A 19,767-nucleotide genomic window follows, 5' to 3' on the forward strand; every position below is an offset into this window, starting at 1 on the left:
AAATATTTTTTTTATCCACAATGACGCCTCCTTTACATCATCTTCTTATCTTTTGGGAGAAGCCCGTGTCATTTCCAGTCAAAAAAACCTTGCTGGTTGAAAAAAAATAACTTAGCCAGATTTTGTGAGGGGTATGAATAGTTTTGTGTTTGACTGTATTGCAAACAATTTTAATTTTTTAAAATGAAGTATGTACCTAAAATAAACACATTTAAATGGATCATTCAGTAGAAAAATAGTTTATTGTGATAAACATGAAAACATTTACTGTTGTTAGTAGTGTTCTAAATGTTTAACTGCTATCAGTAACAGCTGAAGGCGTAAACACACAAAAAGTAGATGTAAAATGAACAATTGTACATTAAAAAAACTGACTCTTGAGTTAATAACATAAGAGCAACAAACAAACAAGATGAAATGCACGTATGAAAATTTCAGCAGGAAATGAAAACAGAAACAGGACAGACTGCATTCCATGTATAACCATGAAGGAAAACCATCACAGAGCTTTCCAGTCAATGGGCTTCTTCCCTGACTTCTTGAGCAGTTCATTGGCCTTTGAGAAATGTTTACAACCGAAGAATCCACGGTGAGCAGACAGTGGTGACGGATGCACTGCTTGCAGAACATGGTGCTGCTTCTACAAATCAACAATTAAATAATGCATGAGTGATATATTTTTAGGATATTTTGACATTTATTAAGTTTTGAAAATAGGCTCAACTCCTCTAGAAGGTAAACAGTTGAGTTTCACCATTTTTTGAATCCATTCAGGTCTGGCGGGAATAGTTTTAGCTTAGCTTAGCATAGACCATTGAATCAGATTAGACCATTAGCATTTCTTTCAAAATGACCAAAAAGTTCTGAAAATTTTCCCATTTAAAGCTTGACTCTTCTGTAGTTTCATCATGTACTAAGGCTGACGGAAAATAAAAAGTTGCTATTTTCTAAACTGATGGCAAGGGCTGGTCCAATAAACAATATTATATCCAATCGCGAAACATTTTGTCAATAACAATGATAAGCTCTGGAGGGTTTTTTTTTTTAATCTATAATGATCTAAGAGCCGATCACACAGCAAAAATGTGCAACAATAGGAATCTAAAAGTGTGTTGATGTTAGAGATGTACCAAATTTTCAGCCACCAAAAATGTATCGTCTGAATATATGATATGCCGTTTAATGGACCCTTTAATTTTAAACGGACCCTCTAATATCTCAGTGATTGTTGGGATACTCTCTTAAATCTGGAAGTATTAACGACCTATATTGAAATACAGTTGAAACCAGAAGTTTACATTATACACTCTTTAAAAAAGGAACAGAACCATTTTAAAAAAAAAATGTCTGATGGTAAATTATACTAAACATTTACTATTTTAGGTCGGTTAGGATGATCTAAATGAGTTACATTAGCTAAATGCCAGAATAATGAGAAAATGTTTTTTTTTAGAGATATTTAAAAAAAATTCTAGACAGTCGAAAGTTTACATACGTGTATTTTTTTAGCTTTGCTTTTAAACTGTCTAACTTTGGTCAAATGTTTTGGGTATCCTTCCACAAGCTTCTCACAATAGTTTGCAGGAATTTTGGCCCATTCCTCCTGGCAGAATTGGTGTAACCGAGTCAGAATTGTTTGCTGTCTTGCTCGCACAAGCTTTTTCAACTGTGCCCACAAATGTTCAACAGGATTGAGTTCAGGGCTCTGTGATGGCCACTCCAAAACATCTCGAGATGTTGCTTCAGTATTTCTACATAATGTTCTTTCCTCATGATGTCATCTATGCTGTGAAGTGGACCAGTCCAGTCCCTCCTACAGCCCCAAAACATGATGCTGCCGCCTCCATACTTCACAGCCGAGATGGTATTCCTAGGCTTGTAAGCTTTCCCCTTTGTCTTCTAAATGTAACACTGGTCATTATGGCCAAACAGTTCGATTTTAGTTCCATCATACCACAGGACATGTCTCTAATATTATTCTATTAATTAATCTATTAATATTATTATTAACTGTTTAAACCCCATTATATATAGTCATATTTACATACTAGTTCCCCTTTAAGCTGGTAATTCTAATTAATTTTAGTGAAACAATCAAACACATCAAGTTCTTCTCAACACACCTTATTGATGGCAGCTCCCTTCTTCTGAGCGTAAGAGCCCCAGAGAATGAAAACAAGACCCTGCATGTTAGAGCTGAGCCAGTGCACCACAGCATCTGTGAAAGTCTCCCAGCCCTTGTCTTTATGAGAGTTGGCCTGGTGTGCTCGAACCGTCAGCACAGCATTCAGCAGCAGGACACCTACAGATGGAAAAATAGTTGCAGACAAGGGATAGTTCACCCAAAAATGAAAATCTACTCTCTATTTACTCTCCCTCAAATGGTTGCAAATCTTTATGAGTTTCTATATTACGTTGGAAACAAAAGAGGATATTTTGAAGAAAGCTGAAAACCTGTAACCATTGACTTACATAGTAGAAAAATGCAAATACTATGGAAGTAAATGGTTTAAGGTTTCCAGCTTTCTTCAAAATATCTTCTTTTGTGTTTAACAGAAGAAAACGACAAAGTGGTTTGGAACAAGTAAAGGGTGATTAAACAAGCATTTTCAGGGTTTTTTTTTGTGTGAACTATCCCATTAAATGTGTACACAGAAAACCAAAGATATCAGATAATTTCAGAATTTAAAAAAATCTAATATTCTGTGAGGAGAAAGGTATTTTTAAAGACTTATGAACATCATCTATCACCTGACAATACATTTAAGCTATTTTGCTCCCCCACAAGTTAAACTGATAACCATCTGTTAACTTACAAAATGATAACAATTCATCCACTGCTATATGAAAAGTAGTGAATAAACTAAAATGAATAAAATGAACATCTGGCCATGCAAATCACAGTTTTCGGACATTTAGTTAGCGATAAAAAATTGCTGAAATGCACAATTTACTAAATTATCAGTTTATTTAGTGAAGGGTTCTCAACAGCAACCTGTGTGTCTTGCTTTAAGAAAAGTACCATACATCTGTGTATGATTTGATTGTCTTTGTTTACTTCGTTTAAAACCATTTGATCAATCATATAAATTACATACAGTTTAAACCAGAAGTTTACATACACTAAAAAAAAAGGAATATAACCATTTTTTTTAAACTGTCTGATGGTAAATCATACTTAACGATTACTATTTTAGATCCTTTAGGATTTCCTAATGAGTTACATTTGCTAAATGCCAGAATATTGAGAGCATTTTTTTTTTGTGAGAATTTTTTATTTATTTTTAGACAGCCCAAAGTTTGGTCAAATGTTTTGGGTATCCTTCCACAAGCTTCTTGCAATAGTTTGAATGAATTTTGGCCCATTCCTCCTGGCAGAATTGGTGTAACTGAATCAGATTTGTTGGCTGTCTTACTCGCACAAGCTTTTTCAACTCACAAAATTTTTCAACCCACAAATTTAATAGGATTGAGCTCAGGGCTTTGTGATGGCCACTCCAAAACATTCACTCTGTTGTCATTAAAGCACATTTTAACTAATTTGGCAGTATGTTTAGGGTCATGGTCTGTTTGGAAGACCCATTTGTGGCCAAGTTTTAATTTGGCTGATGTCTTGAGATGTTGCTTCAGTATTTCTATATAATGTTCTTTCTTCATGATGCCATCTATGCTGTGAAGAGGACCAGTCCCTCCTGCAGCAAAACAGCCTCACAACATGATGCTGCCGCCCCCATACTTCACAGTTGGGATGGTGTTCCTAGGCTTGTAAGCTTTCCCCTTTGTTCTCCTGTTTGGCTAACACTGGTCATTATGGCCAAACAGTTCAATCTTAGTTCAATCAGACCACAGGACATGTCTCCAACAAATATTCTTTTGCAAAATGAAATCTGGCTTTTTTGTTGACTTTCAAGAAAAGTTATAACAATTTCTGAAAAAAATCTCCCTCTCATTATTCTGCTATTAGGCATTACAGAAACAAATGTGATAATCCTAACTTAACTAAAAGAGAAAAAGCTTAGTCACATTACCATCTGACTTTTTTTTAAATGGTTATGTGCCTTTTTATAGTGCATGTAAACTTCTGGTTTCAATTGTAAGTGTTTATATTAATGTTTCTATATTGCTTCTTATTTTTTGGTTCTTTTCTTTGCTCTGGCAAAGCTTGCTCCTGTTGTTTAATGGTGTGCCTTCAAGGAAAAATTGTCTTCGCATACGAGATAAGAGAAAGTCTCTCTTTCAAGGTTTTTAGTGTCACATGATGTTGTGAGGCAGAAACTTTCCAGTTTGTTTTTGTATAATAATAACAACAGCAACCGGCTTGATTTGTACCAGCCAGACAAAATACTGGATAAAGTCAAGATATAGCAGAGAGGAAGTTCAGGCATGCAGTGCGGGACAATACTGAGAATATATGCAATGTTGTTGAGTGTTTCGACAACGAGAAATCTGAAAGTGTTTATTTTGAAAATATATATTTAGGTAATGGTCATACTACACATACACTTCATTGAACATTTATTATAGACATAGACATACATCACCTTTTTGATTAGGACATTATATGATGTATAAATGCAGATTATCAGTGTTTATATATTGTCCATCTTTTATACAATTCCTTACCTTTCTGATTTTGACTGGAGTAGTAATAACATGCACCTTTTGTGAAGCTGCTTTGAAACAACAATAATTATTGTAAAAAGCTTGGCGTATAAATGTACAAATTAAGATATTGCATGTATTATTATTGCAATAATGACAATATTTCAATGTATTGTAAAGCCCTAATGTCCAGCTAAATCTAGCTTTTACTTGTTTCAAAGCGTTATGGTTATCTTTTTTCCTGTAAAAACACAAAAGAAGATATTCTGCAAAATGTTGTAAAAATGAAACTATTGACTTCCTAGTGTTTGCTTTTCCTACAATGAAAGTCAATAGTTACAAGTTTCTTTAAAATATCTTCTTTTGTGTTCAACTGAAGAAAAAAACTCAGAAAAAAAGGTTTAGACCCACTTGAGGAATAGTAAATAGTGAGCAAATGTTAATTTTTGGTTGAACTATCAGTCCCTTAAACTTATAATTTGCTGTTTTGAAAGCATGGTCTGATTAATATATATATATATATATATATATATATATATATATATATACACACACACACACACACACTTTTTTTTTTTTTTTTTTATATTACGACCTTTATGCATTTATCTGAGCGAAATGTGTGACTGACCACAGGAAGCAGAGAAAGAAGAGAGAGGAACAGGATCAGCAAAGGACCTCGAGCCAGACAGTGAACTTTGGCTGTCTAAAGTGCTAAAGCAGCATGTTATTGCTGTTAGACTGAAACCACGTGTTCAAACCATCTACTTTTCAGGAATTGAGAATTTAAAAAAAAAGATTAATGTTGCTTTGTCAGATTTATTAGTGTGACCTTACAGTCAGAATCTTCCATGTGTGATTATATGATTAACATTTAACACACACACACACCATGCTCCAATAGAGTTTCACTTTTTTTAGCTTTGAATTTTAGAGTTATGTATTTTGTCCATCTTTTTATTGGCTGAATCTGAGGCAGTAAGTACTCTGACAGACTACTGGATTTTTTGATTACCGATTTAAGAAATTAAATACGGCTATTGCTCACATAAATGTTATTTCTGAACCAAAATTAGCAAAAACAACAGTTTGAAGTCTCCTGGCGAATTTTTTATTTCCATCAGTTGTGTGATTAATGCAAACAAATTGAGTAAGAGTAAAAGCACACCTTGATTTGCCCATCCTGTGAGATCTCCGTGATCCGGCTGCACAAAGCCTTCGATGTCTGAAGCCAGTTCTTTGAATATGTTCACCAAACTGTAAAATTTACCATCACAGTCATTGAGATATGACATAATGTAGTAATTGAGACTGTAACACTCAGGGTTCCCACTCTTACTGTGCGTTCACACCGAAAGCGGTGAGAGCGTCCAAGGTCGCTCTGGCGGCAAGAGCGTCAAAATTCACTACATTGTTTTCATATTTAAAGAGGCCATTGCAGCATATCATATCAGTATATTCCTGCATGAAACATGCTTTCTAGCATGAAAATGTTGCGCACTTCTTATCAAATTCATTTAACAATGCAAGATCAAGTTGCGTGTGCTGTGGCTTTGCTCCACTTAATTGTCCAATGTGTTCATATGTCTGAAATATCCTAAAGCAGCAATACTGTTTTGTACTATCGCATTGAGTTACAAGTAGTGTAGGCTTGTGTGTGGTGTTTCTCTCTCGCTCTACCTCTCTCTCTCTCTCTTTCGCTCTCGCTCTCTTTTTCTCGCTCTAAGTATTCGCAGGTCCAGCGGATTACATTGGGACGGATCATGATTGGCGCTTGGATTTGCGGCGGCTATAAAAACCTGCAGAGAACATGGGCTCCCCGCTCTCTCTCGATTCCCCGTTTGTGCTCAGTGGAGACTAGCGATCAAATGAGTGTTTGCTTCTATCTCTTTGTGGCTTTGTGAGATGCTGATGTGTTGTTAATTTTTAACCCGCGATTAAAGCCCGGTTTTCTGTCTCCCTGTCGGGCTTGGAGCATGCAGGGAGGTTTGGTGCCTTATTTGTTATTTTCGTTTTCTCCAGTGTTTGTTAGTAGGGAGGTAAGTTTTCTGTATTTTTTTTTTTTTGTTTTCTAGGGAAGTTTAATCCAATTTAGTTAGCTTGGTTTATTGTCATTTATTTTGGCTGAACCCCTCCTGATGTTATTTTTACTCCTTATTTCTGTAAATGAATTCTAATTTCTTGTTAATTCTCAGTGGTTGTGTTTTTGGTATATATTTTGGGGAGAGAGAGCAACGGGAGCACCAGGGATTATATTTTTAATCCCTGATATTTTGTTACGTTTTGGTTAAATCTCTTTTTGATTAAGGATTTTTAATTTAATTCGTAACAGTATATATAACATTAACGCACATCAGTAACTCGCCAGTAACTTTTTTTGAGGCATGTTCCTGTAAGAAAACATTGTAAATCATTGAAAATCCGGCGACCGCAATAATCAAACCCTTGGAAACAACTGTGGTCGGAAGCAAAGTTCACAGGTCTGTGTTCTCTAGTCTCCTGTCAAGCGGTGGACTTCTTCATTCTGATTGATTGCCGCTGAACCGTGTCATAGCTCATTACCATAAAGTTGACTTAAATTTCATCTCTCCTCTACGCCCACGCCGCCCAATAGTATCTGGATGCAGCCTTTATGCTGCAAGCTGAGATTGCATCACTCAGCGATGCAATGTCAGACACAATGCACGCAATGGAGTGAGTGACGTCACTGTGACAGGTAGGGTTAGGGGTGGGGTTAGGTGAGCCCATTAAAAAGCATTTGATGCAGCTCAGACTGCACTGCACCAGGTCTGCATTCAGACTTCTCTCACACCAGCGAAGACGCACCCCTCAGCTCCTCACCACTTATGGCCGCTGGCTCTCATTGAAAATGAATGACTTCCGGCTACTCTGGCGCTCTTGCCGCTTTCCGTGTGAGCGTACGGTTATATTCAAGGACTTTAAATTACTAGTGTTTTTTTTAATCAAGCACCTTTGTAATTCAAACCCCAGCATATATAGTGCCATGAAAGTTCTTAACATTTTACTTATCTTAATATTTACATTTAAATGTCATAATAATGATCTTTTGAATGAGTCATTGTCAAAAATGTTGACCGCTTTAAACAACCACTTTAAAGACATGTTCAAACAACTTTAATACAATTAGTTGAATTCAATACTGGTAATATTCAAATGCAGTTTCTGAAGTTTTGATAAAATATATTATTTGTCATAGGTCACGTAGAAGATATAAACGTAAGTTTTTTAAATTAAGAACTTAGCTTTTTCGTTCAGGTTGTAAAAACACCACAGTACAATTTTCAAAATAACACAAACTTTCGATTTAAGCACTTTCAAGGACCTTTGTTTTAAAGTACTTTCAAGGCCCTGTATTCATATGTCTGAAATTTGAGTACTTTCAGGAAGTGTGGGAACCCTGAACACTATTTAGAACTAATGAATTACTGAGAAAAGCATTATAAAATAAGATTTGACTTAAAGAGCCCATATTATACATGAAATAGGGTCATATCCTGGTTGTAAGGGTCTCCAACAACAGTCTAATATGCATGCAAGGTCAAAAAACACTTTCATGGTCTTATAATCTGCATTTATTTTTACCTAATTATCCCAGCGACTCCTGTATGAATCGTCCAGTGATTCATTTGTTCCCAAACCCCTCCTTAGCGCGGAGCTAATCTGCGCTGATTGGACCGATGACAGTCTGTCGCGATTGGTCGACTGCCTTCAGTTAGAGAGTGAAATGGCCAATAGCTAATCAGCAATTTAAAAAGTAATCACAGTTCATACACGCTCGATAGTGCAGACGTGGATTTTAGCTGCCACACTATGGCAAGTGGATAGTGCCACGGATAACCGAACGAAGGAGACAGTCGTGTACTGGCCATACCACACACACACAAAAACACACACACACCTCCGGATGACAACGCTCCCGCTTCCGCCCGCACCCGCCAGGTTTTAGCCTGAGAACCCGCTCCGTTTTCTGCCCGCCGCGCCCGGTCCCGCTAGAGCGGAGAACACAACCAAAAATCACCCAGTATACAGTCCAGACAGCCAAGCTGTCGTTCGTTCGTTCGCTCTCTCTCTCTCATACGCGCGCGTGCGCACTAACACACACACAAGCACCACGCAGACTCTCTCTTTCTAATTCGCATAGCAATATCCGTGATATTGCTAGACAGCCCGCTCCCGTCCCAAATTAAACCCGTTACCGACCGCTCCCGCGATTTATTCGGAAATTTATTCCCGCGGCTGTCCCCGCGCCAGATTTCTGCGGCGCGGGAATAAATTTCCGAATAAATCGCGGGAGCAGAACTCTAGCACGGAGCTCCATAAACAAACAGCACGCGTCGCGTTTTTAACGTGACTTTGCACGCGATAAGATAAAATATCCAGTTAACCTGATACAGTACACGCGGTTACAAGTAACAAATCACAACTAAATACATTTGCAAGCTAGAGTCAACGAGGCAACAACTTTAACCGCACGTACTTACACTTGAGAAATGGAAGAAACCCATCCTGACGTCCATCAGTAAGTTACTGATCCTTCCTTTAACAAACGCAGATGAAGTATTCTTTGTAGCATGTAGCTTCCAGAAGTTTCCAGTAGTTTCCAACTGCTTGGCTATAATGCTGATGTTTCATCTTTGGGTAGAGACTCAATATATCCATCTGCAATGTGACTTCAATCGACCGGCATGTTTGTGTGCGTGTGTTTGTGGGTGTGCGTGTGTTTGTGGGTGTGTGTGTGTCTGGGTTACTGCGTCAGAGGGCGGGGCCTCAGGTTTGAAATCTCCCGGGTTTGCGCGTGCACGTGAAAAACTTTGTTTCGTTCGTACGTCATGGCGAAACACCTAATGAGTCGGTATCAAGGCGACTCGTTTGAAGCACTATGAATCGACTCTTTTATAGATGAATCAACAGTTTTAAACACTGTATTCTTACAGATTTAAGCCTTAGCTGGATGCTTCACTTCACTTAGAGCTGTGTTACACACTACATGGAGGGGAATTTTCAAAAACCCATAATATGGGCTCTTTAATGATTGGAAAGAAATACCTTGGTGGAGGGGGCACAGGTCTCTGAACACTGAAACAAAGCCCATGAGCCTGGTTAGGTCCATGATAAGGATCCTGGCCGAGAATCACAACCTTGACCTGCCATCACAAGACAAAAATGTACTGGTGTCAGATATTATTCATTCGCAAAACACAGTTTCAATATTAATCATTTTATTTATCCACATTTGTGATAGTGATTTTGTGTTTGGTTTGCACAGTATTTTCCTTTTAATATCAATAATGCAAAAAAGAAACAACGTTTAGTAGTTGAGTTTGGTATTTCTGGTTAATCAGTCAGAACTACAAAGTATCCCGACTGCCAGAAAAATAAATAATTAAAATAACAACAACAATTCAGAGCATAAATAACAAAAAGATACAATGCAAAAAATGCAAACATAAAGATATGTGATACATGTGTGTGTGATTAACCCTTTATTGTTGGCGGGATCGAAATCTGTGATGTAGAGCGAATCTGCCAGTGGACTGATGAGGCATCGGTTTCTCATTATTATTCATAGCAGAGTTTTTGTATCCTATGAGAAGAGCCTGCTTCTTAATTATTCATGAGCGCATGTGCTTTCCGAAGGCAAATCGGCACGTTATCTGCACATTCATTTCCAATGAACGTTTGCAGCAAGCATTTTTGTCGGGAGAGCTGTATGAGAATTGGAGGATGGCAGACTTTGTCTTTTATCAGTTGAATTTGTTACCAGTCAGACACATCGCCTATATCTGTGCTGCTGTGTTCGAACATGTTTAAAACCCTCCAGATTACCAGCAGGCGAATGCTTGTAATACATAGGGCAGGAGACATGCTGAACTGCTCCACATCATCTGCATTCAGACCCGGTGATTCAGGAGGAGAGAAGTCCTCTTTATTTATAGTCTTGATAGAAACATGATTATCTTTATGATGATATAACAAATTGTAGTTTTGTGTTATATTATATGAACTAACTAATAATATATCTTATATGTAGCAGGGAATTAAATTACTTACTGTTTATTTATTTGGATTTTATCTTTGTAAACTATAAAATCATGGGTCTCCTCACGGTTTGTGTCTCATTTTTTAGTCTGATTTTGTGAGCCAATGGACAGTTGTTTTTCCTCTTTTTTCCCCTGCTCTGCAGGCCACACCCACTCCCCCCTCTGCTCTCAGCTCTCCACACCCATCATGGAGCATTTTTTGATAAAATTTTGAGGTGGACTAGAACTGAAAGAGGGGGGTTTATGGCCTATTAAACGCAAAAGCAGCTATAAATACCTTCCAATCAGTGTTTCTGAACCTTTATCTGACAATGTTTCATTAAATATTCCTAAAGATTTCATTCAGGGGTGGATTTAGTCAATGAATGAAGTAAGTGGGCGAGGCAGTGGCGCAGTAGGTAGTGCTGTCGCCTCAAAGCAAGAAGGTCGTTAGGTCGCTGGTTCGAACCTCGGCTCAGTTGGTGTTTCTGTGTGGAGTTTGCATGTTCTCCCTGCCTTCACGTGGGTTTCCTCCAGGTGCTCCGGTTTCCCCCACAGTCCAAAGACATGCGGTACAGGTGAATTGGGTAGGCTAAATTGTCCGTAGTGTATAAGTGTGTGTGTGGATGTTTCCCAGAGATGGGATGCGGCTGGAAGGGCATCCGCTGCGTAAAAACTTGCTGGATGGGTTGGCGGTTCATTCCGCTGTGGCGACCCCGGATTAATAAAGGGACTTAAGGCTGATTTATACTTCTGCGTCAAACACCGGCGTATGCTACGGCACTGACGCATAGCCCTTCGCCATGGCCGTCGGCGTCACTGACGTGCACCTCTCAAAAAATGTAACTACACGTCGCAACGACACGTAGTGCAAGCTCTGTGATTGGTCGGCTTGGTAGCGCTGACGAGTCTGGGTGGGACCGAGAGCCGCGCGAATGGCGCAGGCGATTGTTTACAAGTGTGGAGTCCCGTGAAGGAGCTCCGGATGGAAAGTTTTGTTTCGTGTTTACCTCATAGTTAAAGTTGTTGCACATCCGCCGGTTCCTGCCTCAAAATGAGCGAGTTTGAGCCACTTGTACATCCCGGAAGTGTTCAGGAATAGCAAAAAAGCCGCGAAGAAACTCGACACAGAGAAATATTAACACCTCACTGCCAACTAGCATTTCAGAAGTGTTAATGCAGAAGTATAAATGCACAGCCACGTGCATTGCATGCGCCGTGGGTTACGCCGGTCACCTGACGCAGAAGTATAAATCAGGCTTAAGCCGACAAGAAAATGAATGAATGAATGGTTGCAATTGGTTGCTTAGGGCCCACCCAAAAAATACTGAGAAGTATATATGATATCTATGAATTATATATTATTATTTTCCCTTATATTTTGTATGGTGAGGGTCTAATTTTTTTTTTATTTGAACCTAAGTATTACATTTGCTCAAATGTGTCCCCCACTCTTAATCATAGACCAGTCCGGCAGTCAAATCAGTAAAGATTTGGCTTTAAAAACAAAAGTTATTTGTAAATTCATTAAGTAAACAAATCTTTTCAAAAGTTTTACAAGATGCTTAACATGCTGGTATTATTTTGCATTATGACAAAATGTAGAAAATGAGATCAAATGATATAAGGAAAAAAACAGCAGGTAAATAAAAATGTATTAAAGTACAAAAGGGGCATAGAACTTTAAACCTTTTGGGCCCCATTACTGGAATTGCTTAAAGCCTCAAAATCACTAAATGCACCCCTGCTTTCATTTCAGAATTCAGTGATTTAACCGTGTTTGTCCTAATCTTTGCTTTGGTTTTAATGCAAGAGAACATGCAACTATACAGACAAGCCTTTAACAAGACATTAACTCACATCTTTAATGTCACAGGTTTGTGTCCAGGTGAAAACTGCATGTGGAGGTGGATAGATTGTGTGCTTTTTCCTTTCTTCGCCAACAAATGACATCAACTATGAAAGTGAAACAGGTGCATTATTCTAGTAAGTAAAAAGTAGTTTTGCCATTTTTTTAATGGTAAAGTTTAAGTTGGTTTTATATCCACACCTTAAATCTCCTTAAATCAGGGATGTCAAACTGAATTCCTGGAGGGCCGCAGACCTGCAGTTTAGTTCCAACCCTGATCAAACAAATTCTATATATGTCTCAAGCATACAAACATCAGACATCTACTAGGCTGTTTAGAGCTAGAAACCTGTGAAATTACCCAGAATCAATTCAATTCAGCTTTATTTGTATAGCGCTTTTACAATGTAGATTGTGTCAAAGCAGCTTCACATAAATGGTCATAGTAACTGGAACAGTGTAGTTCAGTTTTTAGTGTTTAAGTTAAGTTCAGTTCAGTTTAGCTCAGTTCAGTGTGATTTAAAATCATTACTGAGAGTTCCAACACTGAAGAGCAAATTCATCGATGTGTGGCTCTACCAATCCTGAACCATGCGAGCCAGTGGCGACAGCAGAGCGATAATCAAATAGAACAGACACACTCAAAGTACTGTTAAGTAATCTGTTTCTTACTCGAGGTTGGGTGTACTCTCAGCCCTCTTTATCTGGTTAAAAAACGATACAATTTAATACAAAGGAATTAACTTAAAAAAAAAAATGTAACACTTAAAATGGCTAATAACTAGCCATTCTACTATGCTGCTGAGGGGTTGATGATGTTTGCAGCACAGAATGACGCATGTCGCTGAAAGATTATGTAAAACTCACATGAAATCCGACATAAACGTTCACACTGCAATCGCATTGAAAAACATCAGATCTGTTATGAAAGTGGCACAGACCTGACCCTGAAAAGATCAAATTCCATGTGGTTTGTACACTGTCATGACCTGAGTCACATGAGGGGAAAAATATCAGATTCGGGCCACATTTGCCTGCAGTGTGAACGTAGCCTAATTGAGTCCTTGTTTGAAACCTACAGGTAGGTGTGTTGGAGCAGGGTTGGAACTAAGCTGTTCAGGGCTGCGGCCCTCCAGGAATTCAGTTTGACACCCCTGCCTTATATAATTTCAGAAAAGTATTCAATCGGGAAATAATTTCAGTGGCCAGTGACTATTGTTCACAGTCAATTACATAGGGCTAGTGTTGTTTTATAGTTGCATGCATGCAATTTTAGAGCGAATATTCAAAGCAGCTGCAACTTAGGGAGAGTGTCACAAGTTGTCAATGATTGTGCTAATATAAAACCAACTTTACCTCAATGTTAAAATGTGATTCTGACATACTGATTTAAAGTAGCTCTTCCCGAATTCAGCACTGAGGGCTTTCCTCCAGCTCTCTCCAATCCCGTCAGGAGCTGCACTCTGAAGCCGCTCCAGAGCCGCCTTCTTGTTTTTGGCGATGCGCTCCAACTGCTCAGGACTCAGGGGTGCCTCATTTCCGCTTTCCAACTTCTGTTTCTTCACCTGAGACGATATTTTTGTGTATTTTGTTAAATTACATTTTCGTTTGTAAACTATTCGTGGCATTTGTGCATTCAAAAAGCTAAGGAAAGCTAAGCTTGCAAACATTGTTTCATGGTATGTGTCACGCAATGCTTAAAATGTATCATTACGCCAAAAAAAATGTCACGTGAGAAAATAGTAACATTTGTAGCCGCAACCGAAGCATTTAGCCGCTAACATTGAGATTAAAGCTGACACTCGATAATTTTACGAGACATTTATGCATGTTGTTGAAACTAGTAATGGCTTTTGTTTTGTCACGTGACGTAAAAGTACTTCCGGAAATGTGTAAATATTTAGCGGGAACGAAAACTAGTTAGGTGTCAGTCAGAGCAAGCTCTATTTGCTTGCAAATAATAACACGTGCAAATAAATAAAGAAAGAGAAATAACTTTTTTTCATTCATAGTTTTGGTCAGAAATGCGACAATCGTGCGGTGCACAAACTTGCAGTGCAGCCGCGTTAAACTCACATCATCTCTTGTTTCCCCTGTATTTATCTCGTCAATATTCCTTTTCTTAGACGCTGGCGAAAAAAATGACTTGATGCTTTTCTGTCCGATCATTTCCACAAATAAAACGATTAATTAAACGCAATAAACATTAAAAATCAACACTCGAGTGTCGAGAGTGCACGCGTAGTAGCGTTTGAAGAGCTGCAACTCCCGCCAGACGTCTGACGTAGTGGATTACGTGAAGACGTAAGTCAGCGTGTGGAGGGTGACAAAAATTATAATAATAAAGTTTTATTGATACAGACAATAGTACAGAGAAAGCGTTCTGCTTAATAAATCTTTTACTTGCAATATCACATCCATAAATGCAAATTATCCAATAATAAACCGCTTTTCAAGGTATTCATAAAAGAGTTTAAACAATTTGAAACACTTTCCGGTTCAGGAAACACTAAGGATAGGAAAACATTATCTTGTCATGCCCTATTTAAAATTCCCCTTTACTTTACATGTACCTCTTATTTAACTTATTATATATTTTTTTCTTTACTGTTTTATCCCCCTGACATCCTCTATGTTCCTTCTATAGTTCATAATGTTTCATTATGCTGTAATAATTTACTGTTCAATGAAAAAATTATAATAATAATAGAAATAATAATAATAAAAGGCAGCACCCTGAGTCCCTAGTTCACTTGTTATGGCAATGCAGTTACTCTAGGTTGCTTTGGAAGGATTTTTCTCTTTTTTATAACTGAGAATGTTGATAAAGAATTTTCCTTACTATATTTCTTTGGTTTCATTTTGTTTGGTTAAAAAGAAAACATATTTTCTTAATCTTCTTATCTTATTAACAAAATGTTATATATATAAATGTTAATTTTCAAACCAAAAATCTTTTTTTTTATTTATGTTGCTGACTGAAATGAAGTATTAATTTGAAACAGTTTCTAACTCTTTTTCAAAAAAGGCTTTAAAAACAACAGAAATATGTAAATTATATAATCTTTTTCTTTAATGTGTAATGTCTATGTGTTTAATGTTCTGTTTGTCTCTTCATTTTCTTTTTAATACACTGTGATTGTATATTCTCATTTTCGCATAACTGAAAACTGACTGCATGCAGAATTGTTGCAAACTATTTATTTATGTTGAATTTAAACAAACAAATTAAGTTTAAAAATGTTCAACTTAATTTGTTTGTTGAAATTCAGCCCAAATAAATTGTTTACAACCACTTAACGTAAAAAAATTGAGTAAATCCAAGGAATCATCTTTGAATATTTTTTTTCAGTGTACTAAAAAAAAGGAAATAATAATAATATAAATAAATTGTAATATTACTATCGCCTCACAGCAAGAAGGTCGCTGGTTCGAGCCCCGGCTGGGTCAGGAGGCATTTCTGTGTGGAGTTTGCATGTTCCCAGTGATGATGGGTTGCAGCTGGAAGGGCATTCGCTGCGTAAAACATAGGCTATGCTGGATAAGTTGGCGGTTCATTCCGCTGTGGCGACCCCAGATTAATAAAGGGACTAAGCCAAAAAGAAAATGAATGAATGAATTCTAATATTGTTTCCTTATTTAGAGGTGTAACTTGGATTCCATATATGCCCATAATCAGTCTTCTCTGATGATTATCTGATGAAAATGTGGTTGAGAACACGGACAACAATCCACAGTGAAAAGACGACATCATAACAAACAATACCAAACGATATAAAAACAGAACCACAGCGACCCTGTGCGGTCATCCTGTGAAACAGACATTCATTGCAGCAAATAATGAGAAATAGACTACAGATATTCAACCAAACATGCGATAAATCATGCATTAAGGAGAACACGAACAACCAAATAATGCATGAGAGTTTCCATATAAAAAATGCACAGGCATACGTTTATTAAATTTTAGTGTCAAAAGCATAATGAGCCTTTTCCATAAGCTTTTACGTGTTTTCTAGCCTACACATGATGTGCACAATTAATTTAATTAAACATTTGTCATTTTTTTGTTAAAATAAGTGCAATAAACAAATAATGAATGCTCTAGCTGCCAAAGTTTAACTTGGTTAAACTTACAAACTTAACTTCACCAGCTGCCTTGAAAATGTGAGTCAACTCAACTTTGTTTAGATGCTGAGTTTTAGTTAAGTATTGTGAAACTCAACATCTTAAGTTGATAGTTATCTCTATTACAAAATGTTGGTGTTTTAGTTTAATTTGTAAATATTCATTTTTAATCTACATAACTATCTCTATAGTACTTTTTAAATATGCTTGATTGATTGTATAATTCTTGTGTTGTTGTTGTTTTTTTAGGTTGTTCAGGTACAACTTCATGTACTAATTCTGGTGCTTTTGCAGAAATGCTAATTAATGTATACTGTCCTTGCCAAATAAACAAATCAAATAAAAATAAAAACAAAAATAAGCAAAGAATCTCTCTAAACTGAGTTGACTTACATTTTCAAGGTAGCTGGTAAACTTGAGTTTAAAAGTTTAACCAAGTGAAACGTTTTACAGACGTGCTGAAATTAAAATATAAACGCAAAATAAATCCATATATTCGTCTAATTTAATTTAATCACTGAAAAGTGCTTTTAAAAATAAAATAAAACAAAATAGATAAATAAATAAATAAATAGCCTAAATAAATAAATAAATAAATAAAAACGAAAAGGTCTGGAATTGTTTGCAGATGCTACTTTTTATGTAATCTAATGTAATGAAATATGTGTGACCAACTGTTTATTCATAATTAGAAGCCTGAAATTTTGCATCTTTAATGAAAATTATAAATTTTAAGAATTGCAAAACCACGTTTCTTAATTTTATTCAATATATAGACTTCATGGTCTTTTTTTATATAAGAATAGTTACACCAAAAACAATAAATAGCTACCCAGAAATGAAACACTTCTTAGCCTAAACAAAAAAACAAAAACAAAAAAACAACTCATAATAATAAACAATGCATTTTATATTTTTAATCATATATCGTTTAATTGCTGTATTTTTGTGCGTATTTTGTCTAGAAAGCGCAGAGTCAACATTAGATTTAAAAAGTTTGTCAAAATTAAACAGTGGGTGTTGTTGAATAATTTTAGCACAAGTTTGATGAAGAATTTTAATCCACTTCCAATGTTGACGACTATTAGTTCAGAGCAGGGTGGCGCAGTGGGTAGCACAATCGCCTCACAGCAAGAAGGTAGCTGGTTTGAGTCTTGTCTGGGTCAGTTGTGTGTGGTGTTTGCGTGGGTTTCCTCCGGGTGCGCCAGTTCCCCCACAGCAGCAGAAGTTGACATGGAGTATAGGTGAATTGAAAAAAATGAATTGACCGTAGTGTGTCTGTGTGAATGCATTACTGTATGGGTGTTTGCCAATGTTGGGTTGCAGCTGGGAAAAACATATGCATATGCTGGATAAGTTGGCGGCAACTTTTCCCTGATGAATAAAAGGAGGAATGAATAAATCAACGAATGAATAAGCAAACAAATAGATAAATAAATGAATAATAATTAAATAAATGTATGAATGAATAAATAAATAAATAAACGAATGAATAAATAAATAAATAAACAAATGAAGGAATGAATGAATAAATAAATGAAAGAATGAATAAATTAATTAATAATAAATAAATGAATAAACGAATGAATAAATAAATAAATAAATAAATAAATAAATAAATAAATAAATAAATAAATAAATAAATAAAGGAAGGAAGGAAGGAAGGAATGAATGAAGGCCATAGCCTGTTGCGGATTTCCTGGAAGTGTTTGTGTTTCATCTCTTTTAGCGGCGATTGCCTGTTTGTCACTATCAGTAGGTCTTTCATATCAAAGTGCTTGAAACAGCCCGTGTGTGTGTATTCCAAACACAATGTAAGAAATTGGGCCACGATGTGGGTCAGAAATACACACACAATTTAAAATATGGCTGCAACTTTAGCCGCAAATACATCACAACGGGTTATGAATTATCCATATAGCTAAAATAAAGAAAGAGAGAAAGAAAGAAAGAAAGAAAGAAAGAAAGAAAGAAAGAAAGAAAGAAAGAAAGAAAGAAAGAAAGAAAGAAAGAAAGTTGTCTTTTGAGTAGGCTGTATAAGCTGACCTGAAAGTGATGGATTCTCATGCCAACAAAGTTCAAAAACGCACAGATTACTGAAGTAATCTCGGGTTTAGATTACTGTCGTACACCACTCTTAATCCGTAATATCATCCTTAGATAATAATATGTCCCTGGATATTAGAAAAACGTATCCAGGGAATCTACGCTGTAAAAACAATAGAGGTTATACATGTAGGGCTATATCAAAACAAAACACTTAACTGCTGCCTTAAATGTCGAATTAAATTTAAGCGCTGCGTTGTTCACAAATTACACTGTAAATAATGATGGGATCAACTCAATCGATTTGTATTTGGGCAACAATAAATTAATAATAATTCCACACGCAGGATCAAAGTAGGCTATTTTAACGTACGTTTTTACGATATCAAAGTACAGTGTATAGGGTATAATTAAAGCATGCAACAAATTGCTCGATTTGTGTTGGGGCAACAGGAATGAATTAGGTTAACTTACTAGAGACACATCGTTAACTGAATGCAAAAATCAAGATTGGAATTCTCAAAAATCATAAAAATGCACAGTAGTTTATGTATGTATAAGGCATAAAATGCATAAAAACAACCTTATTAAAGCGGTTAATAATAATAATGATAATAATAATGTAACAATATCCATACTGTAAAAAATAAGTTCACTTGATTGTTTTCACAAATTTAAGTGGATTGAACATAAAACAATTAAGTTGTCCCAACAAAACCTCAAGAATTGTGTTGATTCAGCTGGATTTAAATGAATAGTTTAAACAAACATCAATATTGAGCGTATCGCGATAAATCCCTTGCCATCCTGGTTTTAATTAAAAGAAACACAGCTGAAACACTTAGGAAAAATATTTAGAAGGCAGAACTCTCAATTACCAACATCATATATTACAACGTATGTATTTGAGAAATCAATTTTTATATGCTGTTTTTATTTTGAGGACTGCAGTATTTATATAGATCACTTTGTATTTTTATTAATCTACACTCAAAAATGGGCTGTTTATTTTAACTACTTGTTTAAAGTGAGTTGAAACAACACAATTCTTGAGTATTTTGGGGGGACAACTTAATCGTTTTTATGTTCAAATAACTTTTA

General features: G+C 36.3%; 1 protein-coding gene across 1 annotated transcript; it reads right to left on the reverse strand.

The window, feature by feature from the left end:
• Positions 1 to 223: 223 nt before the first annotated feature.
• On the reverse strand, positions 224 to 14,755 carry unga (uracil DNA glycosylase a). The gene is given in 7 exon segments (NM_200974.1): positions 224 to 640; positions 2,124 to 2,302; positions 5,771 to 5,859; positions 9,670 to 9,767; positions 12,504 to 12,599; positions 13,878 to 14,057; positions 14,569 to 14,755. Coding segments are annotated over 7 exon segments (876 nt in total). The 5' UTR covers positions 14,662 to 14,755; the 3' UTR covers positions 224 to 499.
• Between the last annotated feature and the right edge of the window lie 5,012 nt (positions 14,756 to 19,767).

The sequence above is a fragment of the Danio rerio genome, chromosome 5, assembly GCF_049306965.1.
Source record: "Danio rerio strain Tuebingen ecotype United States chromosome 5, GRCz12tu, whole genome shotgun sequence".
NCBI classification, from domain to species: Eukaryota; Metazoa; Chordata; class Actinopteri; order Cypriniformes; family Danionidae; genus Danio; species Danio rerio.